Source organism: Ailuropoda melanoleuca, chromosome 7 (assembly GCF_002007445.2).
Source record: "Ailuropoda melanoleuca isolate Jingjing chromosome 7, ASM200744v2, whole genome shotgun sequence".
Taxonomy (NCBI): domain Eukaryota; kingdom Metazoa; phylum Chordata; class Mammalia; order Carnivora; family Ursidae; genus Ailuropoda; species Ailuropoda melanoleuca.
In genome coordinates, this window is record NC_048224.1 from 37,273,869 (window position 1) to 37,294,538 (window position 20,670).

General features: G+C 41.8%; 1 protein-coding gene across 3 annotated transcripts in view; it reads right to left on the minus strand.

Moving 5' to 3' along the window:
• Window positions 1-12,788, minus strand: part of TMEM245 (transmembrane protein 245) — a 93,222-nt gene extending 80,434 nt beyond the window's left edge. For 2 of the 3 annotated variants that reach the window (XM_034664233.1, XM_019796742.2), the window contains exons 1-3: window positions 12,156-12,787; window positions 2,004-2,121; window positions 354-455 (exon numbers count right to left, since the gene is read on the minus strand). In XM_034664233.1, the coding sequence (XP_034520124.1) occupies window positions 354-455; window positions 2,004-2,121; window positions 12,156-12,743 (808 nt within the window). In that variant the 5' untranslated portion in view covers window positions 12,744-12,787. Of the gene's footprint in view, window positions 1-353; window positions 456-2,003; window positions 2,122-12,155 lie in introns of all 3 variants that reach the window. The other variant, XM_034664234.1, reaches the window with a different exon arrangement.
• Between the last annotated feature and the right edge of the window lie 7,882 nt (window positions 12,789-20,670).

Genomic DNA, 20,670 nt, shown 5'->3' on the forward strand with positions numbered 1-20,670 from the left:
CTTTATGACAAGCTGCTTAATGGGTACAGGTTTTCCTCTTGCGGTGATGAAAATGTCGTGAAACTAGATGGAAGTAGTGGTCGCACAGCAATGTAAATGTACTAAATCCACCTTTAAAAAGTTAATAATTTTATGCTATATGAATTATACCTTTAAAAAATGAAAACAAAAAAGGGGGGGAGTGGGGCACAGTCTTAAAAACTAAATATCTTAAACATGTTTATTCTCTGTTCAAAAAATGCCACAGATTTTTAAACAGATTTAAGGACTTTCATCATTGCATGTTTTTTTAAGTAAAGCTACTTTCCCAAATACTTCTTAAAGTAATAGTAATAAAATGCCCTATTTCTTACCAGAATACTCTTTTCCATTCTGTTTCTCATAGAGGGTGCCCACAGACATCAGGAAAACAATAACCAGGAATACTGGAATTCTCCATGAGCCAGCCAGGGATGCTGAAAATTATTAAGAGTTAACATTTTTAGTTAAATAAAAATTTAGCACTTGTCTTTAAAAGACTCAGTTTATTCTTAGCAACAGTATCTAAATGTAAAGGTTTGAATGAAAAAAAAAAAGACTCAGAAGACTGACAGAACAATTTGGCACAGCTGTCATTAACAAAATTATTTCACAAAGGAAAAAAAAATTTTAAAGGCCATAAGACAGATGAACCTCAGTTCAGGACTCCTCTCAGTTAAATCCAGCCCTGCTCTGAGGCACCTGGTCTAAAGGATCGGGTATATGCCAGCTTACCCTTAATGGGCTTTTATCACCCGTTCTAACGCACACCAGCGTTTAGGATGATCCTGAACTCAAGCCTTTCGTTTAACCCCAAAATGACCTGCATCAGGCATAGAATCTAAAGTTATGGAGCCTGACTTCATTTCCTGAAAACACCACTGGGTGTGAACTCTCATCTCTCAAGAAAGGGTGACATGGCCCAAAAGTGCACTGCAAAAAGCTTCAGTGTATCCTCAGTGTATAAGTCAAACATGCTAACATTTTTGGTCCCTACCTGTAGGCATTTGTGTTGCCTTGAGTTGGTCCAGAGCCCCCTGCACTGTCTGTCTCCCTCTGCTGCCTCCCCCAAATTCAAAATGAGTCACATCAGACATCAGGGGATCTTGCTAAACTATAACATACTTTTTTAGGATTCCAAATCAGCAAAGCTAAAAAGTAATGCTTTGTTCCACATCAGACTCTAAGCAAAGACCTATCTTCAGTCAAATCTGGTTTTTATTTTTAACAATAAGCAGCTCTAAAAACTACTTTAAATAGGCTAACTACTGTTCTATATTACTGAATTTTGTTTTTATTTATTAGAACTTAATGCTTCCATAAGCTTAAGACTTGGAGATAAAAGAGTCTATGAAAAAAAATCACTCTACAATATCCTAGCACCCGCCCAGCGAACAGCAGAGTCCCAAGTAACAAGGAACTCATTACTTTGAGCAGCTGACACCGATTGTCCTGACCTTGAACAGATTTGTCTCCCTGAAGCTACTGGTTGCTCTGACATTTCTCTCTCATTGTTACAGAGATGTTTAAACCGCTCTTTCACAGGATAGTCCTTCAAATACTTGCAACAGGCCTCCATATTTTATCTCCTCCTTCCCCCCACCCGTGTAGCCCAGTCCCCTTCTCTCATCCTGAGTAAATACCTCTGGTTCCCCTAACTGTTGCTCACACACTGGACTGCTTATCTATATCCTCCTTAAGTACGACACTCGGAAGAGGCCATGATAGTCCAAGGGTGCTCTACTTTTTAAGATATATTTAAAGAACCTTTTGAAAATGAACATTAGATATAATTAAAAGACAGACATGTTAAAGCATAACATTTGTATTAAAGATTAAAGGATCAAAGCATAACATTTTCTAAAGATTATTTTAAAGAATGTTAAATGCAACATATAACACTACAAAAAAAAAAAAAGCACTTCAGTTCATGTGATCAGCCTCCACTGATCTTAAGCTAGACTTTCTTAGAAAAAGGGACCCACCTAAATGAAAAAGCAATATAATCCAGACAGGAATTGAAACTGCTCTCAAGTAGCGTTCAGTACTTGCATTCCACTTGAATGAAACAGTCAACACGTAGCCAACTACCAACGTCCAGATCTTAAATGAAATATAGACACAGTTGTAAATATATACACATGAAAATAAACATATAATTATACAAAACCTGCAAACATCTATATAGCATGAGGGCTGCGGATACAACACGGAGAAGATGAAGGTGGTGGTGCTAAATGGCACATGTATAGGTTTTCCTCTTCTGTGTAGATAAATCAAGTTTTGAAATAAACAAGCATTTGAAATCCAGCACACATAGCGATATTATTTAAATGGTCTGCGGCGCCTGGCTGGCTCAGTCAGTGGAGTGTGTGACTCTTCCTCTCAAGGTTGTGAGTTCAAGCCCCACATTAGGTGTACGGATTACTTAAAAATAAAAATCTTAAAAAGAAAAAAAAAAGTCTTAACAACAACAACAAAAAAGACCATATAGTTTTAAGATACGCTGAAGTTCAAAAGTTATTTTATACATAAAGATGCTTAAGATAGGGGCACCTGGGTAGCGCAGTCGTTAAGCGTCTGCCTTTGGCTCAGGGCGTGATCCCGGCATTCTGGGATCGAGCCCCACATCAGGCTCCTCCACTGGAAGCCTGCTTCTTCCTCTCTCACTCTCCCTGCTTGTGTTCCTCTCTCGCTGGCTGTCAAATAAATAAAATAAAATATTAAAAAAAAAAAAAGATGCTTAAGATAAAATACTGATTTTTAAGCTACGGACTTAAATCAAGAGCTATTAATATGGTGGAATCCTTTAAGTTTTCTCTATAGATTAATATTTAGAAAAGAACAACAAAAAAAGAAAGCTTTCCCAGGGCGCCTGGTGGCACAGTCAGTTGAGCATCGGACTCTTGGTTCTGGCTCAGGTCATGATCTCAGCGTCCTGGAACGGAGCCCTGTGTAGGGCTCCACGCTCAGCATGCAGTCTGCTTGAGATTCTCCCTCTCCTACTGCCCCTCCCACTCATGCTCAGTCTCTTTCTCTCTCAAATAAATAAACAAGTCTTAAAAAAAAAGAGAGAGAGAGAAAGAGAAAGAAAAGAAAGCTTTCCCAAAAGAATCAGGTTAAAAGATTCCATCACAGCCTATGAACTACACTTGTTAACTGTGAAAAGAATTTTTTTTAAAGCTAGCAATAAGGCAGCAAGGTGAAGTGTGACCCCTGAAATAATCTAGGTAACCCTAGATTGGTTAACCTTAGTCAAGTTACATGCACAGCTCAAGGAGTGTAGCTAAAAAAAAATATATATATATATATATGACCAGAGGAAGAAACAGCAAGGGCTGGGGACAGAGGAACCACCAGGGTCCCCTCCTCAGTTTTCCCTCCTCTAAAACCAATGACTCTAACACTAATGAAACACCTGCACAGCCTACACAGAAACTCTCTAATAACATTTACAAAAGATGGAAGGAATACATAACCCAGAACAATGTTAGCACCGAGGGCCAATTAAAATAACCTGGGGGTACTGGGTGGTGCAGTTGGTTAAATGTCTAACTCGTGGTTTCCACTCAGGTCATGATCTCAGAGTCATAAGATCCAGCCCCACGTCGGGCTCCACACTCAGTGTGGAGTCAACTTGAGATTCTCTCTCCCTCTCACTCTGCCCCTCCCACTCATACACACACTCTCTCTCAAAATAAATGAACAAATCTTATATAAATAAATAAAATTACCTGAACCTTGGGGAAAAAAAGGCAAATTAAAAAAAAACAAAACAAACTTTGTTACAATTCAGAGAATGAAGAAAAGAACTGAACTGATTACTACAAAAGAGAGAAAAAAACCTATCTCCTACTTTATTTGGGTCATATAGATCAATAAAATAGTCTTCTGGTCTTAAAATGTTCATAGCTTCTGACCTAAGACTTCAGCTTTGGAAACTTACTAAATAATAATAAATTCTGAAAAAGACTTTATAATATAAACAAGCTCATCAGAGTATAATTTAGAACAGTGAAAAGTAGATAACCTAATAAGTTCAACAACTGGGAAGTGAGTACAGAGGATTCACTCAATAAAATGTTATGCAGCCATTAAAATAGGCTTTTTTAAAACAAACACCATATAGCTAGAAACACTCCTAAGACATTCTTAAAGAAAAAGCAAAATACATGGGGCGCCTGGGTGGCACAGCGGTTAATCGTCTGCCTTCGGCCCAGGGCGCGATCCCGGCATTATTGGATCGAGCCCCACATCAGGCTCTTCCACTATGAGCCTGCTTCTTCCTCTCCCACTCCCCCTGCTTGTGTTCCCTCTCTCGCTGGCTGTCTCTATCTCTGTCGAATAAATAAATAAAATCTTTAAAAAAAAAAAAAAAGCAAAATACAAAAATCACATGCATATGACATTGTATCTACTGCATGGAGGGAAGAAAAAGAAATGTAAAGAAGTTAGTAGTTATATTTGGGTAGTGAAATTTTGGGTTTCCTTTCCTTTTTTCTTTATTTTCCAAAGAGCTTTTAATGAGCACCAATTCTTTTATCATGGAAAGGATATTAAAATATTCTTCTTCAAGCAACTCCATTAGATGAAATATTCAAAAGATCTTAAGCCCCAGATATCTGAGCACATGGGAAGTGAGACCACAGCTGCTTTGAAACAGTTCAAGCCCGCAGAACTACACAAATACAACCTGGGAATTCAGAGAATCTGAGGAAGGGCTGTAGAGCTCAGAACAAAATCTGAGTATAATTAATAGTCTACTTAAGTAACACTTACTAAGAACCAGAATCTGTTCTAATGCTGTATATATATGAACTCATTAAATCCTCATAACCCCAGGAAATAAGTATTATTACCATCCCCATTTTACAGATGAAAGAAACTGGGACTACGGGGAAGTGACCTGCTCAAGGTCATACGCTAAAAAGTGACAGAGCCAGGATTAGAACCCAGGAATCTGGATCCAGAGGCCATTTTCTTAACTGTGAGGAGAAAGAAGGCTGGTGCTAAAAAAATAAAGAAGAAAAGCTGCTCCAGCATTCACAAGCAAAAATAAAAGCAGTCTGCTTTGGCAACTACAAATTGTCGAAATAAAAAATGATCCTCAGCAAGTGGTCGGTCTTCAGTGGGCATGCCACAGGGGTTATCAGCGCCACCCTGTGAAACATGTAGTCAGTAATTCAGGTAAGAGAGTAGAAGGCTTACTAATTGAACTCCCAGATTACACAAAACCGGGAACAGTCAATAGAGACTGAGATGACTACAACGATTCAAAATGATATCCTGAAGCTAGAAAATAGCTAATTAAAATAAGATTAAATTTAATAAAGAGATAGAAAAATCTGCTCTCAGGTTCAAAACTCAACTGCACAAGTACTGACTGGGAAGAGGACAGCTCAGCTACTTTCCAGTTCAGTATGAGTCAGGAGTATAAATGGTGTGAGTGCCTATTAATAATGCTCATATCAAGGGAGATGATTGTTTCAATGACTTTTGCACTATCAAAGCACAGCAGTAAAATTCAGACTGGGAAAGGAAATAGAAATCACAACATAGGAGATACAAATACAGATGGGGAGAAAAAAACTGCTTAGCTTAGAAAAAAGAAGGAAATGTCAAGATTTGATAACTATCTTCAAATAGCTGGGAAAATGTCTTCTGGGAGAAGCATTCGCCTTAATTCCCTGTGGTCCCGAGACCAGGAACAATATGTGGGAATTAGGAAGCAGTACATTTCAGCTCAATATAAGGATAAATTTTTCTAACAAACTATAGCTGTCTAAAATTGGAATATTTTCTTTGAACAAAAGCTGTCAGGGATGACAAAGCAGGAGAATCTGCTCTCAGTGAGAAGCTGACCTAAAGGATCACAAAAGGCATATCCTTTCAGACTTTAAGCCTATGATGGTTTTAAACTGATCTCCAGTAAGTTTCTCTTTCCTACCTGGACTCATAAGGAATCAGTATCACCTACAGGGAGAGAAAAGACTTCATATTTCAGACTTTTTAAGGGAAATGCATGGTTTAAAGAGAAGCACATATTTTCAACTAATAAACCTGAAACTCACGGATAACCTCATTTCAGTTTAAAATAACCACTTATTAAGGGCACCTGGGTGGCTCAGTCGGTTATGCACCTGACTCTTGATTTCATCTCAGGTTGTGATCTCAGGGTCATCAGGCTCCGCACTGGGTGTGGAGCCTGCTTAAGAGTCTCTCCCTCTGCCCCTCCCCTACTGCCACTCACTCTCTCTTTCAAAAAAATAAATAAAAATTAAAAAATCACTTATTAAATATACTCCCAATTCCATTTCTAAACTCGGTTTATGGAAGCACAATAGATATGAAAATGTTCACTTTGGCAGCATAAAATATTAAAAAATTAATAACAACCTAAATGTCATTTTATAAGGGACTCTTTAAATAATGGTACCTCAAAAAACTGGAATAATTATTCAGATTTTCAGAGGCGTGATGAATATCTACATTCAATGACACAATATAAATGCCTACATGTGTAAATTTATAATGGTGAAAATATACTTGCCAAAATATTTAAAAATATTATCTCTGGATGACTGGATTTCAGGGGGTAACTTGCTTCTTTCTGTTTTTCTTCAAGTGCTGAATCTTCTAAGATTATTATCTTTATAAATAGCAAATGTTTTTTAACTTAAAAAAAACTCTTTTGGACTATGGGGGTTTTTTTTCCTAATATTCTGAAGCGTCTCCTCAGAAAAGATTCACAGAATATTATTAGCTTAAAAAGTATGACCATTTGTAAGCACTCGAGATTTTTTATTAAACCATATTATACAATTACCAATATTTAAAATTTTTTATCAGATTATCCTAATACAAATTCTGAGCTACAATAATCTGATAGGAACGCTTTCTAAAACATCTGGAAAAAAGTTTTTTATACTATAGTACTATTAAAAAGAAAGAATTTTATCTAGAAGTGCTAACAAGGAAAGATGTCTGCAATACAATGATAAAGAACAAGGTGCAAAATTTTATATATGTTACCAATTTTTGTTTTGTAAAATAAAATGCCTATACTTTATATGTTCACATAAGCATATAAATAAATTTAGAAGGCTATTCATCTTAACAATAGTAACATCTACACAGTGGGCATGGTGGCAGAGAAAAGAAATCATTCACTTTACCGTAAAGACTTCCATGCTGCTTAAACTGATTCTTACATAACAAACATGTTTTACTTGAATCAATTTTTGAAACTGCTAAATATTCTTCAAGATAACTTTACCAAAAATAAAGATTTGTACTTTCAAATTACATACATAAGTTCTAGGATGGATTCCTACAAGTGTGTCTTTAAGAGTTTTTTTATTTCTGTCTCTATGTTTAGCCTCTGAGCAAACCTGTTCAAGTATGAATTTTCTTCCAGCCATAAATCAGTGAACCACAGTTTATATATGAGGTCATACTTTCTCAAATTTATGTTCTTTAAAACAATGCATCCTTCTCAAAATACACATTCGATACTCACTTTAAAGCACCAATGTGTGCTAGGTACCATATAAGACACCCCATAAAAACTGGCAACATTCATTTAGCACTATAAGCAAACTAATAAACAATCCCATTTTCCTTTCATCTGGCTAATTAACCACATATGCTTTTCGGATTAAATAAAATATTAAATGCATTAGTAGACTTTGTCTCTTAGACTGTTTTATTTATCTATCGTCATGCAGGCATTAACCAGAAAAACAACTCGGCTTGCTTCTGTTGCAGGTTTTTGCAACACAGCTTCTTAAGTCTTTCACAGACAGAAGAAAACCACAGATAACGAACAAATCCCAATTGCACAAATCTCAATCAGTGGTCGCTTCAGGTACTTCATCCTCCTTCAAAACAGCTTTATTCTAATTTGAAAACTATTCTCTTTTGTGGCGTGGCAACTTGGAGTCAAGAATCTTTTATAATCAAAGTCTTTGAGAAAGAACCTAAGTACCGGAAACGTTCCTCCTTACTGATGCCAGGCCAGCAAAAACACACCCAGGAAGGGGTTCAGAAGTGCGATGGAGTGGGCCTGGCTGGCTGACTAATGTGCTTCCTAAGGCCCTCTTGAGCAGCACTGACAAACACTTCGAAACTGCGCAAGGAACCTTAGAAATCATCCAAGCCAACCTCACACTTCACACAACTGGAATTGAGTAGTGAAGAGAAGAGCCCTCGTCAATCCAAGGTCACAAAACAAGTTACTGACAGAGCTCAGGTTAGAATTTACAGTGTCGGGGTGCCTGGCTGGCTTAGTCAGAAGAGCAAGCGACTCTTGATCTTAGTTCAAGCCCCAAGTAAGTAAGAGATTACTTACAAAAATAAATAAATAGAATTTACAGTCTTCTCACATTTCAGCTACTATTCTTCCTACTTCACACTTCTTTATAAAGTAAAATGGAAACAGTGGGAACAGGGACCATGGAGAAATCAAATCTATCACTATTGCAAACACTGTAAACGGTCTCCACATATTCTAACATGTCTGAACTAAGAGAGAAAGGAAGATCAAAACACTCCGAGCAAAGAAAAGGGGTGGGGGAGGGGTGGATATTAGTTTTTCAGTTTTATCTTGACAACTCCACATCAGAGGAAGATGCCAAGGGCCCCAAGGACTGTGTCGCATGTGAGCATGGTGCAACAGGTGATTATTTTTTTAAGTGTTTAGAAATCACTAAGTCCATACAAAATTCTAATATATTTGAAACTGAAAGAATTATTCATACCATACATGACTCGTCTTTCACTTGTAAACAGGACAGAGTGTTAGGAGACTGAAGAAACACAAAAGTGAGGTGAAGAGGAACTGAACTAGAAGGATAAACTAGCAAAAAAGGAAAATACAGGTACTGAAGCTACTATAAAGGAAAACTGTTTCCAAGCAACTTGGAAGTAGCTGAACAGATATAAGGATAAAAGAAGAAAAGAGAGGACCAAGGTTTCTAGATGACTAGAATCCAAGGGTCTTTGGGGGGAACATGTGTGGTTGGTCCATTCCTGATATTCTTTTATGTTTTTTCCCAAATAATTAAAATCAATTTTTATTTTAAAAGGTTAAATTAAAATATGTAAACACAATATAGAGGGGGAAAACTTTTAAAATCCTTATCAAAAGTTACTGAGAGAATCCTGATGACCAAGGACTTCAACTGCTGATTGGACCGCTGAATACCTTTTACTGACAGAATAAACAGCTCAGTCTCTAAATCAATCTTTGCACCAACGAAATTTCTCCCTCCTTCACAGGATAATCATGAGAATAAAACAACACCCATGAAAGCACCTAGTCCAGTGCCTGGCGCGTGATAGGTGCTCAAAAGTTGGATCTTAAACACATAAATTGTCAGCTCTCCAAAATGTAGATTTGCTTATATGTGACTTCTCTCCCTGCCTTTCCCATCTACGTCCCCCTCTTCAGCAGCAGGCTCAAATTTACAAGTTGTCTAGAAAACATGGACTCTTTTTCAACACCAGGCAGCTCCGCTTGGGCTCACAGAACCACATCGACAGTGAACTATGCAATAGAAAAGTTACAGAGTGGGCCCTTTGCCCAGTCACCCAATGTTCCTTCACTTTGTGTCAAGCCTCAATCAGCCCTTTTGGCTGAGAGCTGAGGACTCCCTGTCTCTGTTTCCCAAGTACACCTCTCCCCCATCCAACCACCCACCCCTAAGTGCTGCCTCAAGAAACCACAACTGCAAGCCTCATTTCTCTCAAACTCAGATCAACCTAGAGTACCTACTTGTTCAATTTAACCCCTCTACCACTCCTCCTCACTCTTAATTAACTCATACGGTTTCTGTTATAATGGTTTTGTTTTCTCCCACTCCACTTCTCCCGTGCCCCATCACTGCAGCCAAACAGCTGTTTCAAGCCTTTTAAAAATCATTAATTAACTTGAGCACCCCAAACCCCGTCCCCCTCCCCCCCAGCCTTGAAATCAATATTGGCCCTTATTGCTCTTCCACTCATCCACAACTCAGGTTAGGGTATTTAAGTAAAATACAAAAATGAGGGTTTCTCCTCTGTAAAAAGATATACAAAATGACATACATTTGGCTACAGGCACTTCTTCACTGGTACTCAAATTCCTCATCTCTTTCACTGAAGGTAACTAGCAGAAATGCCCCACTTTCCACTAATTCTGCCAATTTACCCATGTATTCAGCTTCCTACTACAGTATGAAATTACACTATTCACATGTTAGATCTTTTATTTTCCACCTTCCTATAGTTTGGTGGATACCCTATTTGGCCTTGCCTACAATAATTTATACTAAATTGCGGTATCAACAGTCAAAATGTCAGCAGAAACCATACATGCATGTGCCTCTGACAAGACTGAATTTCTCGGATAGGAATCAAGTCATAATATTTATATTTCTTAACAGCATACAGTATTCTGCCTTATATGCGCCATTTGATCAACTGAACTGTGCAACAAGGTAAAGGAGAATTAGCCCTGAAGGTATAAAGAACAGGGTAAGGAAGAAGTGGCATACTCCAGAAAAGCGAAGTGTGGCTTTCTTCACATTGTGTGATTTTGGGACAATCACATTTTCTGTGCCTAAGAAGCCTCTCCTGACAAGTGGCAGGCATCTGGCAGTAAAAAGTACATCAACTCCAAGATCCCCCTGACCTGACAATCCAGCAAGCCCTAGGAGTTCAAAGGTCACTCGACATCCCTCCTTCCTACCACAACTGAAATAGCCCAGGCCACTTGAGAGGCCAAAGCCTGTCTGATCAGACAGGCAGCATCCCAAAATTATGGATGAGGTGATCCCCAATACCCTGCTGGCCCATGACATGTGTGTCTGTCTTCTCCATGAGAATATGTTCACATAAAATTATATGCACCTTGAAGACAATGCCTGCATCTTATTCCTTTTAAACCCCTACACAAAGCCTAGTATCCATTAACATGTTCAATCACCTTTAATGGAAACGGAGAGGTGGCAGTGATAGAACAAGAGAATACAGGAGTTATGGGAATACAGGAGTTCTGGGATCAATCATCACTCTACAAATAACCCTGGCAAGTCAAAATCCTGTTTGACATATAAGGGGGATTATTTTGCAACTTGATGTCAAGGTGCACGGAACACTGACAAAAGTGAACAAAATTATTTTTAAATGGTACTGTTTGACAAATTAGCCTTCTTATGCATTAAATATCCACCTGTTTTTAACAGTCCTCAGTTAAATAGCTGGGTATTAATTGGTCTGCAATCTAGTCTGAGTTAGGAAATGTGCCACTAGATTATCTTTGAAATCCCTTCCAATTCTAAAGCTCCCTAATTTTCTGAGAATAAGCTCAAGGTGATCCAAGAATCACAAATCTATCTCTCCTTCACCCAGTCGGCTTCAGTAATTCAGGCGGGAGGCGAGGTACTATGGTACAGCTTTCCCTTGACAGGTGGTTCCGAAGAAGCAGACTGTGGCGTGGAGCGGGCCCAGGTGCCTCCCACAAAGAATAATGAAATCATCTGAACTCAGAAGCTGCACCAGCCTTTGAAGAACGTTTTGTTTTCGGACTTGAGAGTCAACCAGTCCCTTCTTTGTACCTAACTAGCCCTGACCTCGTTAAAAAAAAAAAAAAAAAAGTCACCTCTCCCATCTGCAGAATGACAAGCTGGACTAGGATTTGTAGGGTCCCTTCCTACTGCCATTAGAAAAGTCCCATGTGAGAACCAAAGATGGCCGGAGCCACCACCGCCCTACCCTCCCCCTCCTCTGACCAGGGATAAATCCGGCCGGAGCCACCACCACCCTCCCCCTCCTCTGACCAGGGATAAATCCAAGACCACCTGTCGATGCTCAAGTCAACGTGCAGACTGGAAATGCGATTCCCAACCTGGAGACACGTCCCCCAAAGAGGGTCTATTAAGATGGGGCCGGGGGACAGGGAGGCTGTTTCGAGCCACACCCACACCCGCTCTCTCTTTGGAAGGGAAGTGGGCCAAGTTCTTTAGGTGCACCGCAAGGAGGACGGAGCCTTTTGATGGTCCCTGCACTGGTGAGAAGGAGCTGCAGGATGGCACCCCCGGGAACCAGGGGTGTGTGGTGAGGGGTGCCGCGTGCCGGCCGGGCCGCCGCTCACTCACCCACAGGCTGCTGAAGTAGTCCAGCCCGCGGCAGATGAGCGCGCCGGCGTGCGCCAACAGCACCTGCACGCCCAGGTAGCTGCCGAGGCTGTAGAGGCCGTACAGGAGCGGGCCGCCGGCGCCGAGCAGCAGCAGCAGGCGGCGGCGGCGCAGCGCCTGCTCGCCCAGGGCCTCGACGCCGTAGTCGGCGAAGCAGAGCGGCAGCAGCAGCGCGGCCAGCACGATGGGCGTGTGCGCGCGGTGCAGACGCTGCAGCCAGTGGCGGCCCAGGCGCGTGAGCGAGCTCTTGAAGGGGTGCAGGAAGGTGCCGCACAGCACGGCCCACAGCAGCGGCCGCAGGAAGGCCTCCAGGATGAAGTAGACGAGCACCGCGGCGCCGCAGCACAGGCACACGAACAGCACGGCCCCCGTGTTGTAGAAGGCCTGCTTGATGGGCTTGTCGAAGCGCAGCGCCAGTGCCGGCGTCCTCGGGGTCTCCCCGCAGCCGCCGCTGCCGCCTCGGGGCCCGACCTGGCGCGGGATCCGCGGCACCCGGCCCGGGGAGCCCCGTGGACTGGGCGCCTCGGCAGGGCTGCTACCGTCAGCCATAGCGCTTCTGCTCCCGCCGCCAAGAGGCGGTACTGGAAAGGCAAGCGGGAGGCAGGGGAGAGAGGCAAGGCGCGCGGCGCGCGGCGCGCGGCATTATGGACTTTGTAGTTTCTAGATGAGCATCGCGCGCCTGCAAGACACTTGGGGAACTACAACTCCCAGAAAGTATGGAGAGAGTTCCTTCGCCCCGCGGGCTCCTTCTCCCATTGGTCCCTGCAGATCTAGATAACAGGTTTCTGGGCTCAGCATCTTCCAGGACGGGGGAAAAGGTCCCTTCACCCATTGGTTAAAGTCAACTTTTCAGGAGACGGAATTCCAAAAGGGGCACTACATTCGCAGACTGAAATTCAGTACTGTACGATAGAATCCCGGGGGGGAGGGGGTTGTGGTAGTACTCACGAAAGACGGATCCCCACGTTCAATTCTATTGATTTACTTAAAAAGCGAAGTGTTTGCTCTGGTTCAGGACTTTAAATAGCGATTACCATATCGCAGACCCTGTTCTAAGCGCCTCATTCATTGAATCCTTTGAACAACCCTACAGAGAATATAGTGTTATTATCCCCACTTTACAAAAAAGAAAACTGAGGCACAGAGAAGTTAAGTACCTTGCCAAGGTCACACAGCTACTGAGTAGCAAAGGCATAATTCAAGTTCGGAATCTGGCTCCTAAGTCTGTTGTCTTACGTGCTATACTAATTGGTCTGACTAGTGATCTTTGGCATGTTTTATAAAGCTCCTCAGTGGACTGTGAAGGACAGCTACTGTTGACATTGGGGTAGGTGTCATGGAAAGCAATCTAAACCCCTAAAAGAGGTCTAGATCAGAGTATCAAACTGCCGCTGTTTCTTTTTGAGACCTGGTGTCAGGTTAGTTAAGCCCCCAACCCTGATTTCCCCTCTGTCACATGGAAATGATAATAATAGAATCTCGTCTCAGGAGAGAAAAAAAGGAATCTCTAGGGCAGTGCAAGGTGCTTCTGTTATGTTGTAAAGGTCCTGGGATCCAAGCTTACTACTCACACCTCAACCAACATTTTTATTAAAAGAAGACGAAAGAAAGGAAAGGAAAAGAAAGAAAAGGAAAAGAAAGAGGGAGCCCGAGTTGGAGTCTGCCTGAGATTCTCTCCTTCTCCCTGTCTGCCCCTCCCCCTACTTGAGCAGTGCTCTCTCTCTCTCTCTCTCTCACTCAAACAAATCTTTATTTTTTTTAATGATTTTTTATTATATTATGTTAGTCACCATACAGTACATCCCCGGCTACCCATGTAAAGTTCGATGCTTCATTAGTTGCGTATAACACCCAGTGCACCATGCAACACGTGCCCTCCTTACTACCCATCACTGGTCTATCCCAATCCCCCAACCCCCCCCCCACCCTCAGTTTGTTTCTCGTAGTCCATAGTCTCTCATGTTTCATTCCCCCTTCTGATTACCCCCCCTTTCTTTATCCCTTTCTTCCCCTACCGATCATCCTAGTTCTTATGTTCCATAGATGAGAGAAATCATATGATAATTGTCTTTCTCTGCTTGACTTATTTCACTTAGCATTATCTCCTCCAGTGCCGTCCATGTTGCAGCAAATGTTGAGAATTCGTTCTTTCTGATAGCTGAGTAATATTCCATTGTATATATGGACCACAGCTTCTTAATCCAGTCATCTGTTGAAGGGCATCTCGGCTCCTTCCATGATTTGGCTATTGTGGACAATGCAGCTATGAACATTGGGGTGCATATGGCCCTTCTCTTTACTACGTCTGTATCTTTGGGGTAAACACCCAGTAGTGCAATGGCTGGGTCATAGGGTAGTTCAATTTTTAACTTTTTAAGGGACCTCCACACTGTTTTCCAGAGTGGCTGTACCAACTTGCATTCCCACCAACAATGTAGGAGGGATCCCCTTTCTCCACATCCTCTCCAACAATTGTTGTTTCTTGCCTTGTCTATCTTTGCCATTCTAACTGGCGTAAGGTGGTATCTCAGTGTGGTTTTGATTTGAATTTCCCTGATGGCTAATGATTTTGAACATTTTTTCATGTGTCTGTTAGCCATTTGTATGTCTTCATTGGAAAAGTGTCTGTTCATATCTTCTGCCCATTTTATGATTTGTTTATTTGTTTCTCGTGTATTGAGTTTGAGAAGTTCTTTGTAGATCTTGGATACCAGTCCTTTATCTGTGGTGTCCTTTGCAAATATATTCTCCCATTCCGTGGGCTGTCTCTTAGTTTTTTTGACTGTTTCCTTGGCTGTGCAGAAGCTCTTTATCCTGATAAAGTCCCATAAGTTCATTTTATCTTTTATTTCTCTTGCCTTTGGAGATGTGTCGTGAAAAAGGTTGCTCTGGCCGATGTCATAGAAGTTGTTGCCTATGTTCTCCTCTAGAATTTTGATGGATTCCTGTCTCACATTGAGGTCTTTCATCCATTTGGAGTTTATTTTTGTGTATGGTGTGAGAGAGTGGTCAAGTTTCATTCTTTTGCATGTAGCTGTCCAATTTTCCCAGCACCATTTATTGAAGAGACTGTCTTTTTTCCACCGGATGTTTTTTCCTGCTTTATCAAAGATTAGTTGCCCAAAGAGCCGAGGGTCCATTTCTGGGTTCTCTATTCTGTTCCATTGGTCGATGTGTCTGTTTTTGTGCCAGTACCATGCTGTCTTTGTGATCACAGCTTTGTAGTACAGCTCGAAATCCGGCATTGTGATGCCCCCAGCTTTGTTTTTCCTTTTCAACAGTTCCTTGGAGATTCGGGGCCTTTTCTGGTTCCATACAAATTTAAGGACTATTTGTTCCAGTTCTTTGAAAAATGTCCTCGGTATTTTGATCGGGATAGCATTGAAAGTGTAGATTGCTCTGGGTAGCATGGACATTTTAACTATGTTAATTCTTCCAATCCATGAGCATGGAATATTTTTCCATCTTTTTATGTCTTCCTCAATGTCTTTCAAGAGTGATTTATAGTTTCTAGAATATAGGTCCTTTACATCTCTGGTTAAGTTAAATTCCAAGGTAACGTATGGTTTTTGGTGCTATTGTAAATGGGATGGATTCCCTAATTTCTCTTTCTTCAGTCTCGTTACTCGCGTATAGAAATGCAACTGATTTCTGAGCATTGATTTTGTATCCCACCACATTACTGAATTGCTCTATAACTTCTAATAGTCAAACAAATCTTTAAAGAGAGAGAAAAAAGCAAGCAGGTAAGCTTTACTGAGTACTCAATATGTGACTCCTTTGAAACCCTACAGGTTATACCTTTTCTGTTTTCAATAAGTTTTCATATTAATTTAAACATAATTTTTGTTTCTCTTCTAAAGTAGACAGGACAAGTATCATTATCCACAGTTTTCAGATGAAGAAACTGTTGCTTACTAAGACTCGGAGACAATGGGATTCAGGGGAAAAAAAGTAAAAGAAAAAAATAATTGATTTCAATCTCATTTTTTTAGGTTTCAGGTCACAGCTCTTGTTTTTCAAGTGGTCTTTGGACTTTGACTCTGTAAATATATCGCGTCAGTTGTCTTACATTTGCTTTGCTTCTTCACTTTGTCCAGGGCTGCTGAGATTAAATTACGATCGTGGTCACATCGGTTTTCAGTGCCCATTTTACACTCACCCCAAGCTCCTATTTGTATCACAACAAGGACTCAGCCTCCCTCCCAAAAAGTCCTCAGTAATGAGTGGGGAATCCCCAAGAGGGTGCCTCACATATATCCAGAGACATGAGTCAACCTCCAACCACCCCATGTCCACCTTGCTGCCCATATAGCTGTCTCCTGAACCTGTCATAGGATTGGCAGTGCCCATGTCACTATTCCCAGATCCTGGATACTCCCAAATGTCTAATCCTCAGAGTGCCAAAGAGCTGGGTTCCACTCAGAGATGGGGAAGAAGTCCTCCTCCCTGACTTGCCTACCCTGTGCCCCTTTCTGACCCAAGCCCTACACCAGGCCATTTGTGCTAAATGTATTGTGACTCTTCTCATGACAGTTCCTTCCGTGTCTGGCCTTCTGTCCTCTAGCCACAGGAACTCAAAAACTATACAACAGCATCAGTGAGGTAACAAAGACCAAGTATTACTGGTCTTCCTCCAACCAAAGACTCAGCCTCTAGTTACAAAAAAGAGGAAAACAAAACAAAACAAAACAAAAAAACACCCCCCCAGCTCCATTTTACATAAAAAAGGCTTTACAAACAGAAACTGACTTAGGTATGCATTCGGTGTCAGGAGTGGGGGAGGTTGGGGAAGGAGTGGCGCAATAGTAAAGTTGCCTAAACTGTGTTAGGGCCCCAGCTCAGCAAACCCCAAATTCCCTGTCGTGGTGTTCTGCTTCCAAGCCTCAACAAAAGGCAAAATTGCTGAACATTTCAAAACTGTTCTAATGGCCAAAGCAATCGAACTGACAAGTCTCCAATAGAATTTCTAGTAAAGAGTGGAATTCTAACAGAAATGGTGACGGATGCACGTGAAACGAACTAGACTAACATTTATATGGCATAATTTAAGGCTGGGTTCCCACAGAATTTTGCTCACCACACTATGATTGCACTTACCACACTGTGGTCAAGGTCAGTGGTTTACATGGGTTTGCTTCATCTCTGTTTCCCCAGCACAAGACACAGCATATGACATTCATAGTACAGAGGAGAACCTCGGTTAAGTGTTTGCCGAGCAAGTGAATGAATGAGTGGTAGCCTTTCAAAAAGCCTGTTTGTGCTTCCTGCACGAAATGTTACTGAAACACTGAGAATGTTTCTACCAGGCATGCTTGAGGTTGACAGCAGAGACAAATTAAAATACTGAGATGTAGAAGCTATAAACTCAATTTGAGAAGAGTACACAAAGTCCATTCAACTCTCCAGTTCACAGGACCCGTGCCTTTAGGCTTCTCCTCCAAAATGCAAGGTTACTTGAGCTTTCTTCGTTCACCTCACACAGCAACTCACTCCAACCACCTCAGGCAAGAACAGCGTCCGTGGACAGCCAGGATACAGTGGAGATAAAATGGACTCGGAGTGGATCAAGCTGACCCTGGGACCACACTCCCTTTGGCCTTCCTGTTGCATGAACCCATCAATTCCCTAATCATTTAAGCCAGTTTTAGTTGGGTTTTACATTTCTTGCAACAGAAAGCTTTCTGGCAGATAAAATGATAATACCTACATCATTAGTTGCCATGAGGATTTTCGAAGTAAGAGTGTGTCTAAAGCAGCAGCATAGCGCCTGGGATACAGTGAGAAAATGGTAGGGGTTCTCAGGGTGGCTAATGGCTATCTTGAGGCCAAAGAGGCAGGTCTTAAACAACAGTTAACATCCACAGACAACCCCCCCCTTCCTCAAGGTATCAAGATAAAAGCCCCAGAGATAAAGCAAATACAGGCAGGAGAAGATTCTCCCCGACATTATATCTTAGTGTTCTCCAAGTGTCTCTACAGTTACTGAGTTATGCTAAGCACCTGCTTTGTACAAAACCCAGTGCTTACAATAGAGTGTATATGAACAAACACAGGAAACAAAAGAGACAAACCAAAAAACAGACTCTTTCAACTATAGAGAACAGATGGTTACCAAGTGGGAGGGTAGGGGAAAGAGGTAAAGGAGATTTAGAGGAAACTCATCTTGATGAGTAGTGAGTAATGTACAGAAGTGTTGAATCACTGTATTGTACACCTGAAACTAATTTAACACTGTTATGTTAACTGTACTGGAATTACAATAAAAAAACAAAACAAAAGACCATGGAGTGTGTATGTCAGGTATAAAGTGATACATATGTACAGTGGAGGAGGAGAGATCACGTGAAAAAGTAATCAGACATGCATGCAAATTCCAAATACGAGTTACCACTTTTCTTTGCTAAGTCCAAGGCAGACATTGCTAATCAACCACTGATCTCTTTCTCCCTATGCCTAGACATAGCCTCAAAATCCTCAGCAGAATATTCTAGGGAACCACTATCAACTGAACAAAGCAGGCACACAGGATGAAACTTATTTGCCTTTCCTACTGTAACTAATCATGGAGTATCTGATACTAGATAAAACTGGCAGACTGAAAAAGTAGATAACTGGTTTAGAAGAAGAGTTTAAGAAGTTAATTAGTGTGTATGTGAGAAATTAATAAGAGATTAAAAAATTTTTTTCAATGGCTGAAGGACAAATACTGCAAACAAGTCTGCTACCATCAGGCCTTGCCTGACTCCCTAACTATTCCCCTTCTGTCTCCTCTTCCCATGCTGGGACACAGGACATCACTTACTGTGTGGGCCCTGCCAGTTCACTGAGTGGAGTGTAGCCTTTCCTGTCTCCAGGTTCCTGTCCTTCTGGTCTGTGACGTCCAGCTTCAGCTAACCTTCCATGCCATATCAACGAAGATAATTTTACCAGTTAATGAAAAGATTAGTGAAGAGATTATCAAATTGATTCAATCAACTCAACTGAGACCCATGTACCCAGGAGAGAGCCAGGTGATAAGCAGCAGCTTGGGTAGTCCTTTTGGGAAAACACACACACAGACACGCACACTTTTTTTTTTAAAGTCTGCCACCGATGGGGTACCTGGGTGGCTCAAGTCAGTTAAGCATCTGCATTCAGCTCAGGTCATGATCTCGAGGTCTTGGGATTAAGCCCCCCATCAGTCTCCCTGCTCAGCAGGGAGTCTGTTTCTCCCTCTCCCTCTCCTCCTCTCCCCCACCCCCTGCTTGTGCTCTCTCTCTCAAATAAATAAGTAAAATCTATTTTAAAAAAAAGTCTAGGACACCTGGGTGGCTCAGCTGGTTAGGTGTCTGCCTTCTGCTCAGGTTGTGATCCCGGGGGGTCCTGGGATTAAGTTCCATGTTGGGCTTCCTGGTCGACGGGGAGTCTGCTCATGCTCTCTCTCAAATAAATAAATAAAATCTTTAAAAAAAAAAAAAAAGGTCTATAACCAAGATAGCTCCCCCTTCCTCTTCTAGGGTGGGAGGAAGGTTGGTCAAAAGATGGGTGAATTTTGTGATTAACAATTTCGTGCTGAAAGCCAGAGTGCCTATCCAGAAAGTAGGTGGCCTTAAGTGTCCTTAGTTGATAGCTAGGCATCTTCACAGGAGAGATTTACATTTTATCTGGAATAGCTGAGTTCGAGAATTACTCAGAATTTGGAATTCTTAGCCTGCCCCTTCCTTGGCTCTACTCCCAACAATATACTCAAACTAAGGCTGAGGCCACTCAATGCATAAACATCCACCCTTCTGGGCAAATCAGAGTAAGACTGAAAACCAGAAGATGCTGGATGCATTTCAAATTGGCCAGACTAATCCTTCTTTATAAATAAACTAAGTTTGAGAATCAGGTCTTGCTGGGCTTGAATCCTAAGTGTCACCTGTTTTTATGCTCTTGGCCCCACGCGGTGATGTCACTGGAGCCTCTGGGCGGCCTCTGCCACCATCTCTGTCCTCCTGCTCCCTTCAATTCTCTACATTGCAAGCAGGGCGACCTTTCTCAAATACAGTCTGATTCCTCAAAACCTCTTTACCCCGTGGAAGAGTCCAAGCTCTTTACTCTGACTTCCAAGGTCCTGTGTGATGGGGCCACACTCACCCTCACATCTCCCCAACCCTGCCTTGTCCGTTATCCTCCAGCCCTGTGGTGGAAAGAAGAACGGCCGCCTCCTAATCCCTACGACCTATCTGCTGTGTTACCTTAGGGAGTAAAAGGCACTTGGCACTTAAAAGATTCTGAGATAGGAGATTATCCCGAGTTATATGGGTGGGGCCTAAACGTAATCATAAATATCTTTATCAGAGGGAGGGGAGAAATTAGGCTACAGAAGAGGAGAAACAATCTGACCAAGGATGCAGCAGGACCCAGGTGCAGCCGGAGGCCAAGGAAGGACCACAGGTACCAGAAACTGGAAGAAGCAAGAAAGGATCCTCTCCCCCGGAGTTCCCAGAAG